General features: G+C 47.9%; 1 protein-coding gene across 2 annotated transcripts in view; it reads left to right on the forward strand.

The window, feature by feature from the left end:
• The first annotated feature begins 648 nt into the window (after positions 1-648).
• Positions 649-18,907, forward strand: part of trarg1a (trafficking regulator of GLUT4 (SLC2A4) 1a) — a 47,585-nt gene continuing 29,326 nt past the window's right edge. The window contains exons 1-2 of one of the 2 annotated variants that reach the window (XM_072469647.1): positions 649-1,609; positions 10,709-12,877. In XM_072469647.1, the coding sequence (XP_072325748.1) occupies positions 1,199-1,609; positions 10,709-10,855 (558 nt within the window). In that variant the 5' untranslated portion in view covers positions 649-1,198 and the 3' untranslated portion in view covers positions 10,856-12,877. Of the gene's footprint in view, positions 1,610-10,708; positions 12,878-18,907 lie in introns of those variants that run through there. The other variant, XM_072469648.1, reaches the window with a different exon arrangement.

Here is an 18,907-nt window from a genome sequence, read left to right on the forward strand (position 1 = left end):
AAGGTGAGAGATATATGATGAAGTACCTTGGGAGGGAAAGAAAACTTAAGTGGTTTATTTGAAATTCAAATCATTCCGATAGGTGTCGCAATCTTACTCCATCTTCACTGTGTGCAAAAATGACAACCCAGTAGGGTTCTTTGTAAGCGGAATAGTGGTCCATCTGATCCGATTAACTGGTGTGTTTGACAAGCCCATATCAAAACAGGGCATTGACATAATTCTATCTGACAGAACCACCACTTACCTCGAATTGAAACCGACTTTCAGAAGGAAAGTTCAGGACAATTTTGTTGCAGATAGTCAGTCAGGTTCCAACGATCGGGGTTGTGTTTATATATATATACATATTTTAAAAAACGGATCCCATCCGTCCGAATGCATTAGCGGAAGCTATTTGTAATATCGATTTTAATTTTAATGCATGTTCCGATTCGCTGCAAATACAATAGTATAAATTATGCACAGAGCGATTAAAGTGTTGAGAGAGAATCTGTGTGTGTGTGTATTGGGGGGGGGGGGGCGGGGGGAGGGACAGGAGCCTGGAGTAGGGGGGGGGGGGGGGGGGAGAGATGCATGTTGTAGGTGTATGCATTCCCCAGTGTACAGCAAATGAAGGGATCAGCCAGGCAGCAAACCAACTGCATCACCGCCCGCCTTGCCTTGCTGCTTTCCCAAAAGCTTTTGGGCAAAGGCATTTGCGCAGGTAGGGAGGTGGGCAAGGCAGGCAGACAGGGCGCCGGCCACGCACAGCTCCCGATGGGGCTCCGATTGGAAAGCGGTTGAGGCAGGGCTGGTGAAGCAGGGGAGGGGCGAGAGGAGGGGAGTTAGGAGGGGAGTTGTGGTGCGCCTTGAGAGGGAGGCGACACCCCCTCAGCATCGCTCCGCTATTTGTGCCGGTGGATATGAATGGTGTGGTCCAGCGCATCTCCTTGGCTTGGACCCCAGTGTATCCACAACCCACACTGTGTGGGGGCTGCTGCTGCTACTTCAGGAAGCTGCCGCATTTCTATCTCCAAAGCTAGGGAACTCCAAACCTTTCAATCTGGCAATTTTCTTTGACCATTCTTAACTTTTCAGGCAAGTTTTTAAAAAATATATTGTTTTTACTTTTTGTGTGTGTCCGTCTCGTCCCCACATTGGAAAATGAAACTGTAACCCTCCTCCACCCCCACATTTTTTTCCTGAGAGACGAGAGATGGCATTAAACACGGACGTCGCGTTCGAGAAGAACTTGGGCGGATGCGGGGACACGGCCACGGCCGCGGGGCACCGCCAGGAGACCCAGAAGCTGCTCAGCACCTCCGAGGGCAGCCTGGAGAACGGCGTCAAGAACTCCAAGTCGTTCGCCGCCGGCCTGCCGGGCGGGAAGGGGGCGGACAGCGAGCCGAACGGCCACGGCCTGCTGGCCTTCTCCTCGGAGACCGTGTCCAAAGTGGGCGCCCCGCCGACCTCCCCGTCCCGCCTGAGCGTGGGCAGGGCGTCGTCCACCGCCACCACCAGCGGCCAGGACCAGGCCCCGCCCAGAGACTACCTGGTGCTGGCCATCGTCTCCTGCTTCTGCCCGATATGGCCCATCAACATCGTGGCGCTGGTCTACTCCATCTTGGTGAGTGAGTGTGAGTTAGTGAGTGTGAATGAGTGTTAGTGAGTGTGAATGAGTGTCAGTTAGTGAGTGTGAGTTGGTGAGTGAGTGGGACAAGGTCCAGAATCCGCGACTTTGCTCAATTTGCCCGCCAGCAAGGTGGGGAGGGGAGGGAGGGAGGGGAGGGGAGGGGAGGGGGGGGGGGGGAATAAAGTTACATCTTAACCGGTCTTCCTTTTTTTCCCCCTCCCCACACCCAAACAGCCGGCTATTTGGCCCAACCCATCCCTACTGCCCCCAATGCCGCCATCCAGATCTAACTCCCTCTGTCCTAGCCTATCATCCCACTCTCCCTCAGCCACTCTCTGGGCCACATTCTCACATCCAGAGAAAAGCGTTTGACTGCGGATGCTGGAATCTGAAAGCCAAACAAAAAAACGCAGGGCAATCTGGGCAGCTCTGAGGCAGCATCTGTGCCAAGGGGGAGAGAGGAGGGGGAGAGAGAGGGGGGGGGGGAGAGAGAGGGGGGGGGAGAGAGAGGGGGGGGGGAGAGAGAGGGGGGAGAGAGAGGGGGGGAGAGAAAGAGAGGAGGGTGAGAGAGAGGAGGGGGGGAGAGAGAGAGAGGAGAGGAGGAGGGGATGAGGGGGGGAGAGAGGAAAGGAGGCGGGGAAAGGACAGAGAGGGGGAGGGAAGGAGAGAGAGAGAGGAGAGGGGGAGGGAGGGAGAGAGAGGGGGGAGAGAGAGAGGAGAGGGGGAGGGGACGGAGGAGGAGGGAGAGAGAGAGGAGGGGGGAGAGAGAGAGAGGAGGGGGGGAGTGAGAGAGGAGGGGGGGAGTGAGAGAGGAGGGGGGGAGTGAGAGAGGAGGGGGGAGTGAGAGAGGAGGGGGGGAGTGAGAGAGGAGGGGGGGAGTGAGAGAGGAGGGGGGGAGTGAGAGAGGAGGGGGGGAGTGAGAGAGGAGGGGGGGAGTGAGAGAGGAGGGGGGAGTGAGAGAGGAGGGGGGAGTGAGAGAGGAGGGGGGAGAGAGAGAGGAGGGAGAGGGGGGAGAGAGAGAGGAGGGAGAGGGGGGGGGAGAGAGGAGGGAGAGAGGGGGGAGAGAGAGGGAGAGAGGAGGGGGGAGAGAGGAGGGGGAGAGGAGGGGGGAGAGAGAGAGAGAGAAGAGGGGGGAGAGAGAGAGAAGAGGGGGGAGAGAGAGAGAAGAGGGGGGAGAGAGAGAGGGGGGAGAGAGAGAGAAGAGGGGGAGAGAGAGGGGGAGAGGAGGGGGGAGAGAGAGAGAGAAGAGGGGGGAGAGAGAGAGAAGAGGGGGAGAGAGAGGGGGAGAGAGAGATAAGAGGGGGAGAGAGAGAGAAGAGGGGGGAGAGAGAGAAGAGGGGGGAGAGAGAGAGAAGAGGGGAGAGAGAGAAAGAAGAGGGGGGGGAGGAGGGAGGGAGAGAAAGAGGAGGGAGCTAACGATTCCACTCAGGGTGCCTTCCTCAAAGAGTGACCCGGACCTGCTGAGATTGTCCAGTATTCTCTGTCTGTGTTCCAACTTCCCGGCCCCGTGTTCTCCAATCTCAAGCCCCAGAAGTTATGTGGAAAGGTGTGGGGGTTTTTTTTTGGGGGGGGGGCAGGCAGGTCTTGTCCTTGCCCCGGGGATGTACAGAATATAAATCCGGCTGGAGAGGGGCAGTGGAATGAGACATGGTGAGACCCTCCTTTGCTCAGAGCTGCATTTCACTGGGCAATGTCCCGATGCACCACAATCTTTAGTGTGTGTGGGATGGGATGGGGGGGGGGGGGGGATTTCCCATTTGACGTTCGGGGGGGGGGATTTCCCATTTGACGTTCAGCGGAATATCCCCCCCCCCCCCCCCCCCCAATGGGAAACACACTTTTGAAACCCTCTATTTGGAAAATCTCAACCGCAAAATTTTCTTTCCAGGAATAATTTCTCTCACCACCAGCTCTCCCCCCCCCCCTCCCCCACCCCCACCCCCACACACACACACACTCCTCCCAAACACACCCGGGGGGGAAATGCGTCCAAGTGATGTTAAGGCTGTCACCAAAGAGAAAATGCTGGAAGATCTCAGCAGGTCTGACGTGTTAAATTACACCAAAGGCAGGCAGGCTGCGGCGGTCTGTTTTTATTCATTATTATTTTTTAATGCAGACAGGATAACAAAATAACAGCCCGGGTGGGTATTGGCCGAATCTGGGCTGGGCTGAGGGGAGGCTGCGGCGGTGTCTCTGCTGCTGGGGTCACCCCCAGGTGAGGGTGTTTGCAGCGAGAGGCGGATTAAAATCTGACGTTGACTCTTCCTTCACTGCTGCTGACTGCACAGCTGGAAGTGGCAGAAGTTGTGGTGTTTTCATGTTGCATGTGGCAGCGTGCAAATGTCAATTAAAAGGGTGGGTGGGGGGGTTGGCTGACCCTTCAGATCTTGCTGTTTTTCCAGCTCAGGGATGCGGAGGGCGGGGCTGCTGTTCGCAGGCGCTCCCCCAACGGGGGATTTTCCGCCTCTTCCCCACACGGGGATTTCCCTCCCGCCCCGCGAAGTCTTTTGCGGCGGCCCGCAATGTGGTAGTCTTCCGGTCCCGCCGCTGTCAACGAGGGGGGGGGGGGGGGTCCGCCCGCCGACGGCGGGACCGGAAAATCGCGCGCGTCGGCGGGAGCGGCTGGAAAAATTTGCGGCTGGAAAATTTCCACTTGGCTCACGTTTCCTCCCGACTGCTGGGAGTTCCTCACCCCACACCTGGCGCCTATCATTGGTTTAAGGTTGCTTTCCAAGTCCGCCCCCAGGAAAGAGTGGGCGGCATAGAGCCTGAATCAGCAATGGAAACAATAGTCGCCCCCCCCCCCCCCCTTGAAAGGTTGGGGAGAATTTTCCAGCCGTTTGCGCCGGCGGGGTCTTCCGGTCCCGCCACTGGTTTCATAGCTGTGTGTGTGGTTGGTGGTGTGGGGGCATAAAACAGGAAACCCGTCCCACCGCCGGCTAACCCTGTTTCCCTCTCCACAGACGTCGCCAGACCCTGCCGAGTTTCCCCCAGCATTTTCTGTTTTTGTTTCAGATTTCCAGCATCCGCAGCATTTTGCTTTTGTGTCCCTGAATCCCAAACTGCCCCGCCTAGCGGCAGGTTGGCCTCAGGATCGCAACAAGGGACGTTGAAAGGTCGAGCAGCTTTTCCTGCTGGTCATTCCTGTCTATCGACCCCCACCCTCCCTGGACGATCAGCTGGTTGGCACTTTGAGGGGGGGACGGCTTGGGCTCCTCAGTGGTGTTGTCTGCAGGAGATGGGCCCTCAAGCCTCCTGGCTCGTTTATGTGAATGGGGGGGGGGGGGGGGGTGTTGATGAGATACTGGGGATTACATGTCCACGGATCTGAATTCCAACACACATCAGCACCATCTGAAACCTAGGGGTGGGGCACAATCCTGATTTTTTAAATAAATTTACTAGGTTGAGGTTATTCTTTAAAACATTCCTTTGTCTTGCTCCTCCCCCTTAAGCTTAATTACCCATTCCACAATTGGGACTAGCAGGTAATAACAAAACAAGCACTTAAAAGGAATTGCAAAATGTTCATCAGTTTGTCTCTTTAAAGTAACATTGTTTATTATTAACTTTGTAGAGATTTATTGTTGCAGGTTTCCATTATACCTCTGCCAAGGTTCTCCCAATACTATAGAGCAGACAAGATCTTCTGTGTTCCAGAGCACTTCAGCTATTTTAGTGGGGATCAGCATTTAGCTCAAATTCAGAAGCCACACAACCTCACAAAAAATCAGACTGGTTGTGCATCCAGTTAGATCTTATTTTCCCAGGTTCAGTTCCCGTACCAGCTGAGGTTATTCATGAAGGCCCCGTCTTCTCAATCTTGGCCCGTCGCCTGAAGTGTGGTGATCCTCAGGTTAAATCACCACCAATCATCTCTCCCCGCCCCCCCCCCCCCAACTCAAAGGGGAATGCAGTTTATGGTTATCTGCGACTGGTGACTTTACTTTTTACTTTCCTGGTACAGGTGGTTTCAGATCACCCCTCTCTTTCCCCCTATCCACCACCTGTCTCTGCAGATTGTTGATTGCTACATCCCTACAGGGACTCGGGTGCACAGCAGAAACTCGAGGTAGTAGTTCTTCACAAAACTAAAATTATGATTTTAAAAATTGAGATACTCGCTCGAGGTTGGTAGATAGTGTCCATTCCTTTAAATAGACTAGATTGGGGGATAGAAAGTGCTTATTCGATCTTCCTTTAACAAAAAACTATAATGCAATCTATCTATGATTTGACACGGAAATGAGTGAGCATCTAAAATTTGCAGCTCGTTGTGAAACATTTGAATGAATAAGCCATTTTGCGGTTCTGTTTAGCAGGATTGAACGGAGATCAATTTGGAAAATTAGAAATTCTGTGCTTGGAATAATTATTCATTGATTGGCCCTTAACTCGGTGATAATTGCACGCAAGGACAGTATATCTAATTTGCTGGTTCTAAACCAGTACATTACCCAGGTTGCCACTAAATGTCAACATGACACGAGGACAAGAGATGGCATGATATGACTGGTTTACAGTTACAAGGTACATGGCAAGTGAAGCATGTTACAGCTTCTGTTTACTTGGCCTACAGGCAGGTGCATAATAAAGGCTGACAGCTCCCTATTGAAGGAAAGATGTGCCATTTAATAAGTAATATAATCTCATGTTTGTAAACTGACATCTGACCACAGTTATGAACTTTTTAAAGGATTGATCTATAGATGAGTTAATTGCTCAGATATTTACATTTTTCTTAGCTGTTTGTGTGATTAATTTGAACATACAGGTTAAATGGAAAGTGACTGAAATATGTGTCACTCCAGTGATGAAACAACTTTGCTCAGCTATCAGTAAAAATGCAGGGATGTATTTTCTAACATTTTGAATTGAACGATTTTGTAATCAGAAGAGTGAGGCAGTAATTATTATTGAGTCATAAAGGACAAGGAAGATAAAGTTAGGATGTGGTAACGTTAGATCAAAGGTGTTCCAGCAAAATCATCAAAACAGAAGTATTTCTGACAAATGGGATTACCCATTTCCAGGCTTTGAAAGTTACAAAGCACTGCCATTAACCTTAGTGTCCCTTGATCAAAGTGTAGGAAACTTGGTCAGGGCTCCTGCTCCTAATTGATATCCCATGCATGGTCTCCGCTGAAATGTGTACTGACAGTGGGAGTTTTGCTGTGATGTCCTCATCATGTTAAATAGCTTGATACCTGTCAAGTCTTGTCATTTAAGGCAGCAGGTGGCGCAGTGGTTAGCACTGGGACTACAGCGCAGAGGACCCGGGTTCGAATCCCGGCCCTGGGTCACTTGCCATGTGGAGTTTGCACATTCTCCCCGTGTCTGCGTGGGTTTCACCTCCGCAACCCAAAGATGTGCAGGTTAGGTGGATTGGCCATGTTAAATTGCCCCTTAATGGGGGAAAAAAAGTCTTGTCATTTAGCAAAATGAAGGATACCAGATAAATGCTGGTCAATGCTTGTGAAACTGTGCTCTATCGCGGAATCAGGTATTTCCATAAGAGGAAAGTTGGGTGTAAACATTCCGTTGAGTTCTATAATATAAAATTTATTTGTGGAGTGAAAAATAATCTTGCATACGATTAAGAACAAATGTACATTTTGTTTAATTACACCTTGATTAATATTTCATTTTATTCTAATCTGTGCATCAGTAATAAAGAAGATACCCCCCCAGGTTCATTGGGGATTTTAGCACACAGGGGTTCTGTTGTAAAGTTAGGGCTGCCGTTAGCCCCAATGTGCTAAATCCTCAATAAACAATACAGCTTCTAGCCCAATGTTGCCTTTAAAATGAACTATTTATGTTCACTGCTTTTCAAAAAACAATCCTGGTGCTTTGTTTGGTAATTCTGACAGCACAGTCTTTACGTTGAACAAGTTAGTAACGTTCAGACTCGATGAACTTCTACTCACAGGAGCTCCTTTAATATTTTTCAGCTAGTTGGATAATGTCCAACTTAATGTTAACATGCAGGTTCAGTGGGCAGTTCAGAAGGCAAATTCAATGTTAGCATTCATCTCGAGAGGGCTAGAATACAAGACCAGGGATGTACTTCTGAGGCTGTATAAGGCTCTGGTCGGACCCCATTTGGAGTATTGTGAGCAATTTTGGGTCCGATCCTGTATCTAAGGAAGGATGTGCTGGCCTTGGAAAGGGTCCAGAGGAGGTTCACAAGAATGATCCCTGGAGTGAAGAGCTTGTCGTATGAGGAACGGTTGAGGACGCTGGGTCTGTACTCGTTGAAGTTTAGAAGGATGAGGGGGGATCTTACTAAAACTTACAGGATACTGCGAGGCCTGGAAAGAATGGACGTGGAGAGGATGGTTCCACTTGTAGGAAAAACTAAAATCAGAGGACATCATCTCAGACTAAAGGGGCGATCCTGTAAAACAGAGATGAGGAGGAATTTCTTCAGCCAGAGGGTGGTGAATCTGTGGAACTCTTTGCTGCAGAAGGCTGTGGAGGCCAAATCACTTGAGTGTCTTTAAGACAGAGATAGATAGGTTCTTGATTAATAAGGGGATCAGGGGTTATGGGGAGAAGGCAGGAGAAACGGGATGAGAAAAATATCAGCCATGATTGAATGGCGGAGCAGACTCGATGGGCCGAGTGGCCTAATTCTGATCCTATGTCTTATGGTCTAAGACCACCTCTAATTTAACACAGTGGTCATTATTCAACTTCTTTCCATCCTGTGGTACAAGTACTCCCAGCAACATAACTGTTAATGAGGAGCACTTATCTGTTCTCCAAAAATTTGCAAGGAAGTGCAAAATTGTGAATCCAGACTGCTTGGCTGAAGTGATGTTACAGTAATGAGTGTATTGATTTACTGTAATGACCAGCTGCATCAACCAGTCCTGATTTAATCTCTAATGCAGTGTTTTGTGTCTTGGCCAAACATACCACACCCTTTCCCACCACCAGCTGCAACCATACATTTTGAAATTGAGATTAATAAATAAATATTTTACTTCATGCGAGAGATAAAATCAACCAAAAATATCACAAAAATCTCCTGTTAGCAATTTTTCTGAAAAAAATCATTCTGTTTAAAAAAAACTCTCCATTTTGTTTCCTTTGCCTCCTTGTTCCTTTTAGAGGCCTTTTCCTGATTGAGAGATTGGGGATGTACCCTTCTCCCCATGCTACAAGCAGTATAGGGTTCTTTCTGACCAACTCTATCAAAATGGTCCAAAGTGGCATAGGTTTCCTTGTCTTGCAAGTGACTTTGAGCATATGCGATAAATTTGGACACATCAGGCAATGGTTTCAGTATGGATAAATTAATTTTACTTAAGACCCTTTCACTATTTGACACATTCATCCAATTGTTCTGAGCTAAAATGAAATTCAGGACCGGGAGGTGCAGCAATAGTACACGCAATGACCCACTGAGCCACCACATTCTTAGCAACCTTTATCTCAAGATGATAGTTGATGGTGAACTTCTTTAATGGCCTTATCCGAAAGCCTCTTTAATATTAATGAAACTTGGATGTCTTTAAATTCTGATCAAGGAGTTTAAAGTGAACATATTAAAATGTCCATAGTCCCTGGCTGCCCTGATGGGTGGAGCCTTTATTTTTATTCCAGGAGGGAGACTGAAGCTCTGAATGAAATGAAAATCACTTATTGTCACAAGTATGCTTCAAATGAAGTTACTGTGAAAAGCCCCTAGTCGCCACATTCCAGCACCTGTTCGGGGAGGCTGGTATGGGAATTGAACCGTGCTGCTGGCCTGCCGTGGTCTGCTTTCAAAACCAGCAATTTAGCTCAGTGTGCTAAACAGCCCCTAAGTCATGTCATTAAGTGCTTGTCCAAGCATTTGTTGCAATTCTGAGCAAGAGAGAGGACCCACAGACCAACCAGCTCCAAATTCACTTTGATATCATACTGATACTAATGTTAAGATTTTGAAGATCCAGTCAATAGAGGTGAGCATTATGTAAATCAGAGTCTATTCTGCAGCGTGTCAGCAAAATGCAAAAACACTTAATGCCCCTCTATAAAGATTGAATCCACCCAGTGATCCCATAAAAAAATTCTTCAAGTCTAATCATAAAATAAAAGTGACTTGATGATTTGAACGCACGCCTTTGTTCTGTCTATGGAATGACGCATAAACAGTTCAGACAGCAGGCAGAGCAGCAGGAAGATTCAGCCAGGCGTAAAAGTGTTGTAGCTCAGTGACTCAGCTATCCCTAGAAACAGGGAATCACCAGGAGAATGACAGATCAGATCGCGGGGCCAACCTCATTATAGGGCAATTTTCACAAGTTTAGATTAGAATCCTTTTGTATTAATGAATGAGAGACTGTATCAATACAATTGCAAATCCAGAAAAAGGCTGGAGAGTTTTTCTTTGCACCTCTGACTGGGTTTTGTAGTTTCCGAGGGGCCGTTCCGTCCCTTGTATGAAATTGCAACGCTGCTGAGCAATCAATTAGCCAGCAGTCTTGTAAATTGATTGGAAAATCGGAACATAATAAAAGTTATATTATTACGAACCTGTTATTTCCTTAAGTTATACAGTAATGACTTTTGAGAGAAGATACAATTATATGGATTCCTCTTTGAGGTTCTGTAATCGTATCATTTCAATTTACTTGAAGGTTCTTTTTTCAATTACATTACACCAATCCATTTAGTAAAATCAAGTCCAGTGCAGGACGATCATTGGTCCATTTAAAATGCTTTAAAATCCATTCAGAAGCCTGCAATTATTGTGGGGACACTATAATATTAATGTTTCTGGACCCAAGTGTAAAATAAATGAATTAGCCTTTTATAACACACTTAAGTGGCTGCAAAAATAAAGACCAAACAGACTCGTCCCTTCCTCGCTTTGCATTCTTTTAATGGATAGTGGATTTATGCTTTAGCAATAATATGCTCAAATATTGGATTTGTTCACCAGGACTGTACCTGAATGGTTTTACTTGCAAAAGGTTCAAGAATATTGCCATAACTTTAATCCATATTTAGCTACCTAATGAAAGAGTTGCTCACAATTTCAAATGTGTTTAAAAAAAAAAATCTAACGCTTTTTTTTATTTATTCACCCACAAGTCCAGAAACAGTTTGCAACAAGGTGACACAGATGGAGCCAGGAGACTGGGACGGCTTGCCAGATTACTGAGTATTGTAGCAATAGTCCTGGGAGCACTCATCATTATCACCTCCTGTATTGTCAACTATGCAGGTAAAAGAGATTAGGAAATAGGATACATCTGAGGCACTGTGCATTTGAGCAGCCTTACATTTAATAAAAGAAATAAAACAGCTTTCAGGTTCACTTCAGCTAATTTTGTAAAATCGATATGCATTGTTGTAAATCTAGGACCACTGGAGGTGTGTGGGGTGGGGGGGGGGGAATTAAATGTGAAATCGGGTACTTGATAACTGTATAGCAATTTCAGTAACGCACGTTTCGCATCCAAAGGTTTTACTCTCCAGAATGTTCATCATTATAATTGCACTGTATCTAAACGAGTCATTGAATAATTGTTCACCATTTGCAACTGGAGATGTGTGTACAGAAGATGCTCACCTGAATAGAATGGGGTTTTGATTTGCTTGACTTGAGGCTGACTTGCAAATGGAATGAGAAACCTGCACCACAGGGAGCCACTGGGTATTTTGTTGTTCCCACTTACTGTGCTTTACTTGCATTTTAAAAATAAGTCTTATTTCTTTCATATCAGATAAGCAACACTGAAAACCAATAGGTCATGTAAAGATTTATATTATAGAAAGTATTTCCATGGTTGCCGGTTACCATATGCGATTATAATGCCGTGTCTAGCTGAAAACACTCTGTTAAAGGGTTAAATGATGCAAATTAAGAAATAAAATCAGTGTTTTTAATTAAATAAGGGAGAGCCGTCTAAGATCAACTTAATTCAGAGTTTCTTTAATGGTGGAACCCTTGCCTGCCACAGAAATGTGAGATAATGACCACCTTCAACAAAAGGTCCAAGTACCTGCCCCCTGAGATTCAATAATGTCAGCATTGCTGAATCCTGCACCAGCAAGGTTCTAGGGGTAATCATTGACTGGATCAGCCATACCAACAATGTGGCTCGAAAAAGCAGGCCAGAGGCTGGGTATTCTAAAATGATTGACTCATTTTTTGATCATTTGATGCCACTCCACTGTCCGCAAGCCTCAAATCAGGAATGTGATGTGTACAGCTGCAGTAACACTCGAGAACCCTGCCAACATCTAGAATGAAGAACCTGCTTGATCAGCACCCTCTACCGAACTTAATATCCATCCCTTGCACCGCCACTATGATTATAACATGTATGGTGTACAGGATGCATTGCAGCTGTGACCTCCGCCATCCGAGAACATGAAGGCAGCAATGCAATCACCTGAAAGATTCTCTTAGTTACATACTACGTCACAATGGCTGGACTATCCTTTCAATCGCCAATGTGGAAGTACCATTAGCACAAGCACTCAGTGGTTCCAAGACAAGGCCCATTGCACAGAAGGACAACTATTGATAACAGTAAATGTGTGACCTTACCAGTGTTGCTCACAATTTGAGAATAAATGAACACAGGGTTATGGAAATGTTAGCATAGTGGTTCTCTCACTGGACTAGTCATCCAGAGGCCAAGATTAATGATTCAGAGAAATGAGATCAGATCCCACCACAACAGTTGGGGAATTTAAATTCATAAACAAATCTCCCTTGTCACAGAAATGGTGACCATGCGATGACTGGATTGTTGCAAAAACTCATCTGGTTCACTAATGTCCTTCATGGAAGGACATTTTCTATCCTTGCCTGGCCTGGTCTGTATGCAACTCCAGACTCACAGCAGCAGGGTTGACTATTAACTGTCTTTTGAAATAGCCAAGCAAACTACTCCGTAAAGAGCAATTGGGAATGGGCAATTCTGCTGCCCTGTCGGTGTAGCAAATCCAACTTGCTCCTGTTGATGAACTAACCTATTGAGTTCTGAATAGCAATGTTATTTAAGTATAATTATATCCTACAATAAACATTTCCAATCTTTTATCTTTGTAGACCAAATGAGTGTAGAGACACAGTCTTCGCGGTCACACAACAAACATTTCTGTTCATTCTCGTGCTGTCTAAGTTGCTGATGTTGCCAGAACTTGATATTCTCGTTAACTGTCTGTGGAGTCTGCATGTTCTCCCCGTGTCTGCGTGGGTTTCCTCTGGGTGCTCCGGTTTCCTCCCTCAGTCCAAAGATGTGTGGGTTAGGTGCATTGGCCAAACTAAATTGCCCTTAGTGTCCAAAACAAGAAGGTTAGGTGGGGTTACTGGGTTACGGGGCTAGGGTGGAGGTGTGGGATTAAGTGGGATGCTCTTTCCAAGGGCCGGTGCAGATTCGATGGACCGAATGGCCCCCTTCTGCACTGTAAATTCTATGATTCTGAGTATAATCCACCAATAAGACAAGAGCATGAATGAAAAATCACCATTGTCCAGCCTCCTTGCTGACATAAGTAAAATTAGTCAAGCTAGTGAGTAAGAAGTATAGTGCAACAGGACCGAGGTCCTTGGGGCTTTGGGGACCAGCTTGCTTGAGGCTGCATGTGGCCTTACAGCCAGAGATTGGGCATTCCTGCTGTTATAAAATAGGTCTATAGGCACAATGATGCAAGGGAGATAGATATCTGCATTGGCATCATCTTACTACATCAAACTGCGAATTAAAGACTGTCAGGGAGCCAGTGTGTGGATTGAACTTCCCAGATCAAATGTCTAAATCAGGAGTATGCTGTCAGTCCAGTGTTTACCCTCTGATATCACAGAAGATGACGACTATATTATACAGTGTAAATGATTTGCCAGGTCCCTGCTCATTTCTTCACACCTCACGGTTTTACACTTTACTCTTTGATTGCCTGTAGGAGCCTCCCGTTTTCAATTTCAAATTGTCTAACAACATTCTCTTGCCTTATAAGCCTGTAATTGTCCTTTTGTACAAATTGCCTGCCTAAAGAATATAATACTGTTACAACTGATCCAAGATATTAGATATCTCTTCTTGTAATGTTTAGATTAACACACAAATTCAGTATAGTATATTTGACTTTCAAATGGGATCAGATCCTACTGAAATGATGGGCTTGATTCTCCGATTGCCGGCGCCAAAATCGTGATTGGCCGGAGAATCCGTTTTTACGCCGTAATCGGGGGCGGCACTGTTTTTGGGATGCTCCGCCCCAATGGTCCGATTTCCCAACGGCGTCGGTCACAAGTCCTCTCAATTTACGGGGACCTCAAGTGGCAGCTGGGTAGAGTCCAGCGCCGCCACAGTCGGGAGGGGGAGCCGTTCTGCTAGCAGGGGGGCCTTCGGCGGGGCTAGGGGGACTGGTGGGGGGTGGCGAGGAAGGTTACAGGGTTGGCACTATCTGGCAGGCCGTGTCCCCCCACGGCCGGCGATAAGTTGTATGGCGCGGCCGCCGCAGGTCACCGCCGTCTGCATGTGCGGCCGCAGAGCCGGCCATTCTCTGTCCGTGTCTGCAGGTAAAGCCGGGGGCTTTATGTAGAGCGGCTGTTAGCCCCCCACCGGGCGGATCATCGGTGCGGGGGCGCCGCCGACTTTTTGGTCGTGAGACCAGACTCTTCCTCCGGACATAGCTGCAAAATCAGAGAGACCAGCCCGGTATGTTTAAATAATGAAGTGTTACGTTTCCCTTACATCATCATCAGTAATATATTAAAATTCTTCCAACTACACAAATTTCATGTTATCATACTTTCTTAGAATGATTGAATCATAGAAATTTACAGCGCAGGGAGAGGCCATTTGGCCCATCATCCAACAAGAAGCCATTCAACCTACTGCCACTTTCCAGCTCTTGGTCCCTGGCCTTGTAGGATATGGCATTCAAGTGTATTTCCAAGTCTTCTGAAATGTTGAGGTATTCTGCCTCTCCCCTGTCAAGCAGTGACTCCAGATTCCCACTTTAGAATCTCAGAATTGTTACGGTGCAATAGGAGGCCATTCAGTGCATCGTGTCTGCACCAGCTCTCCAAATGAGCGTTATGGCTTGGTGCCATTCTCCTGCCTTTTCCCCATACCCCTGCGCATTTTTTCTGTTTTGATAATCATGTAATGTACTCTTGAATGCCTCCATTGAATTGCATCCACCACACTTCCAGGCAGTGCATTCCACACCTGAACCAATCTGTGCCCACTCATTCTCGATCGTTTTGCGAGCGGGAACAGTTTCTCCCTATCTACTCCATCCAGCCTCTATCACCTCTACCAAATCTCCTCTGAGCCGCCTTCTCTCCAAGGAGAATAATCCCAATTTGCAATTGTCGCTGGATTACTAGTTCAGTGACATTACCATTCTCCTCTTGTAGTCTATGCCCCTATCAAAAAAGTCTGGGATACTATAGGTTTTATTGACTTCTCTTTCCACCTGTCACCTTTAATGACTTATGTGCATATACACCCAGGTCCTTCTGCTCCTGCACCACCTCTAGAATTGTACCCCTTATTTTATATTGTCTCTCCGTGGTCCGAAGTCAGAGAGTGGTGGTGGATGGCAAATATTCAGCCTGGATCCCAGTTACCAGTGGCGTACCGCAGGGATCAGTTCTGGGTCCTCTGCTGTTTGTGATTTTCATTAATGACTTGGATGAGGGAGTTGAAGGGTGGGTCAGTAAATTTGCAGACGATACGAAGATTGGTGGAGTTGTGGATAGTAAGGAGGGCTGTTGTCGGCTGCAAAGAGACATAGATAGGATGCAGAGCTGGGCTGAGAAGTGGCAGATGGAGTTTAACCCTGAAAAGTGTGAGGTTGTCCATTTTGGAAGGACAAATATGAATGCGGAATACAGGGTTAACGGTAGAGTTCTTGGCAATGTGGAGGAGCAGAGAGATCTTGGGGTCTATGTTCATACATCTTTGAAAGTTGCCACTCAAGTGGATAGAGCTGTGAAGAAGGTCTATGGTGTGCTCGCGTTCATTAACAGAGGGATTGAATTTAAGAGCCGTGAGGTGATGATGCAGCTGTACAAAACATTGGTAAGGCCACATTTGGAGTACTGTGTACAGTTTTGGTCGCCTCATTTTAGGAAAGATGTGGAAGCTTTGGAAAAGGTGCAAAGAAGATTTACCAGGATGTTGCCTGGAATGGAGAGTAGGTCTTACGAGGAAAGGTTGAGGGTGCTAGGCCTTTTCTCATTAGAACGGAGAAGGATGAGGGGCGACTTGATAGAGGTTTATAAGATGATCAGGGGAATAGATAGAGTAGACAGTCAGAGACTTTTTCCCCGGGTGGAACAAACCATTACAAGGGGACATAAATTTAAGGTGAAAGGTGGAAGATATAGGAGGGATATCAGAGGTAGGTTCTTTACCCAGAGAGTAGTGGGGGCATGGAATGCACTGCCTGTGGAAGTAGTTGAGTCGGAAACATTAGGGACTTTCAAGCAGCTATTGGATAGGTACATGGATTACGGTAAAATTATATAGTGTAGATTTATTTGTTCTCAAGAGCAGCACGGTAGCATTGTGGATGGCACAATTGCTTCACAGCTCCAGGGTCCCAGGTTCGATTCCGGCTTGGGTCATTGTCTGTGCGGAGTCTGCACGTGCTCCCCGTGTCTGCGTGGGTTTCCTCCGGCATTCTGCTGGCCTTCTCTCCATACTCATAGATCGCCCCCTCGCCTTTCTCAGCTGCTCCACTGCCCTCCCTGTGGTTAACAAGCCGAACTCCACCTGTAGTCTCCGCCTTTCCCTTAAAAGCCCTGCCTCTGGGGTCTCCGCATACCTCCTATCGATCTGTAGTATCTCCTTTACAAGTCAGTCTGTCTCTGCCCTGTCCACCTTCTCCCTAGTGGCCCGTATCGAGATCAGCTCCCCTCTGACTACCGCCTTCAGGGCTTCCCAGACCACCGCTGCTGAAATTTCCCCCTTGTCGTTGACCTGCAGGTAGTTCTGAATACATTTCCTCAGCCGCTCGCACACCCCTTCGTTAGCCAAAAGTCCCACATCTAACCTCCAGCGTGGGCGCTGGTTACTGTCTTTACTAACCTGCAGGTCAACCCATTGCGGAGCATGGTCTGAGATTGTGATCGCCGAGTACCCATGTCCACCACCCCTGCCAATCCGGGAGTACACTTTATGCATGTGTGAGTTGAAGGAGAGCTCCTTCACCCTCGGCTGACCAAATCTCCATGGATCCACCCCCCATCTGCTCCATGAACCCTTTTAGTTCCTTTGCCACTGCTGGCACCTTGCCCGTTTTCGAGCTTGACCAGTCCAAGCCAGGGTCTATAACTGTGTTGAAGTCCCCTCCCATGACCAACCTGTGCGAGTCCAGGTCCGGTATCTTCCCCAGCATCCTCTTTATAAACTCCACATCATCCCAATTTGGCGCATACACATTCACTAATACCACCTGCACCCCCTCCAGTTTCCCACTGACCATAATGTACCGACCTCCCACATCCGAGACTATTCTACCCGCCTCAAACACCACCCTCTTATTGATCAGGATCGCGGCCCCTCTAGTCTTTGAGTCTAGTCCCGAGTGAAAGACCTGACTGACCCAGCCTTTCTTCAATCTAATCTGGTCAGTTACTCTAAGGTGTGTCTCCTGCAACATTACCACGTCTGCCTTCAGTCCCCTAAGATGTGAGAGCACACGCGCCCTCTTGACCGGCCCATTTAACCCTCGAACATTCCAGGTGATCAGCCTAGCTGGGGGACTCTTTCCCCACCCCCCCCCCCCTTCTCCGATCAGCCATCCCCTTTTTTGGGCCCGCCTCCAGCTCATTCTCCGTGCCTCCACCGGCCCGCCCCCAGGCAACCTCCGCCCCCAACCTCCTCTCTGTCCCTTAGCCCAAGTCCCTCCCTCACCAACAGAACATTTACCCCTCTCCCCCCCAGTAACAACACTCTGTAACCCAACCCCTTTAATAAATCGAACATATGCACCCCCCCCCCCACTGCGCTTCCTTGAGCTAGCCAGCCCAGCTAGCTTTGTGGCCCCCATCCCTGGCGCCGGATAGTCTCCCACCTATTGTTCCCTCCCCATCCCCCCCCGCTCATTCAAACATACTCCAACATCAAACAATCCCCACACAATTGCCCGACAGAAAAACACCAAGATCTGAACAAGCACACCTCCATCCCCCAACAGTGCAAATGAAAACCTTAACTCACTCAGCTCTGCCGCTGATCCCAAATCAATGCAAAAGGCATTACAAACAGCTTTGACAAAATGAAAAACGAGAATTTTCTTTTTAAAAGAACAGAAAAAAAAAAACATAAACATTGCAGCAAAGTTCAAAAGTTCTCAGTCCAATACCAGTCCTTTCCTTTTCGCGAAGTCCAGCGCATCCTCAGGCGACTTGAAATAGAAGTGCTGTTCCTCGTGCATGGCCCAGAGACGGGCCGGATACAACAGTCCAAACTTCACCTTTTTCTTAAAAAGGATCGACCTAATCTGGTTGAAGCCTGCTCTTCTCCTGGCCACCTCCACACTCAGGTCTTGGTAAACCTGCAGGATACTGTTGTCCCATTTACAGCTCCCTGTCTGCTTGGCACACTGTAGAATACGCTCCTTATCCAAGTACCTGTGGAATATCTCCACCATTTCCCTCGGGGGGGGGTCTCCCATTCATGGCTTCCTCGCGAGTGCTCTGTGAGCTCTGTCCACCTCCAAGGGCCGGGAGAATGCCCCATCCCCAACAGCTTTCCAAACATGTATGCCCCAGCGTCCGCTCCTTCGGACCCCTCCGGGAGCCCAACGATTCTCAAGTTCTGCCGGCGGGACCTATTCTCTAGGTCCCCCACCTTCTCCAGGAGCTTCTTCTGCTGGCCTCTCAGCGTCCCCACCTCCAACTCCACCACAGTTTGATGTTCCTCCTGCTCAGCCAGCGCCTTCTCTACTTTCTGGATCGCCCGATCTTGGGCGTCCAATCTAAGCTCCAGCCGCTCAATTGACTCTTTTATCGGGTCCAAGCAGTCCTGTTTCTGCTTAGCGAAGCCTTCCTGAATAACTTGCATCTGCTGTCTCCTGCTGCAGCTTCAGCCCAAGCCTTCTCTGTCTTTCTGTTTCTGTCTTTACGAGCACTTGTCCTTCTCTCCATGCCTTAATTTTCTTTTTAATCCGTGGTTAGCACTGCTGCCTCATGGTGTCAAGGACCTGGGTTCGAACCCGGCCTCGGGTCTCTGTCCGTGTGGAGTTTGCACATTTTCTCCCCGTGCCTGCGTGGGTTTCACCCCCACAATCCAAGGATGTGCATTGGCCACACTA

This window comes from Scyliorhinus torazame, chromosome 12 (genome assembly GCF_047496885.1).
Source record: "Scyliorhinus torazame isolate Kashiwa2021f chromosome 12, sScyTor2.1, whole genome shotgun sequence".
Lineage (NCBI taxonomy): Eukaryota > Metazoa > Chordata > Chondrichthyes > Carcharhiniformes > Scyliorhinidae > Scyliorhinus > Scyliorhinus torazame.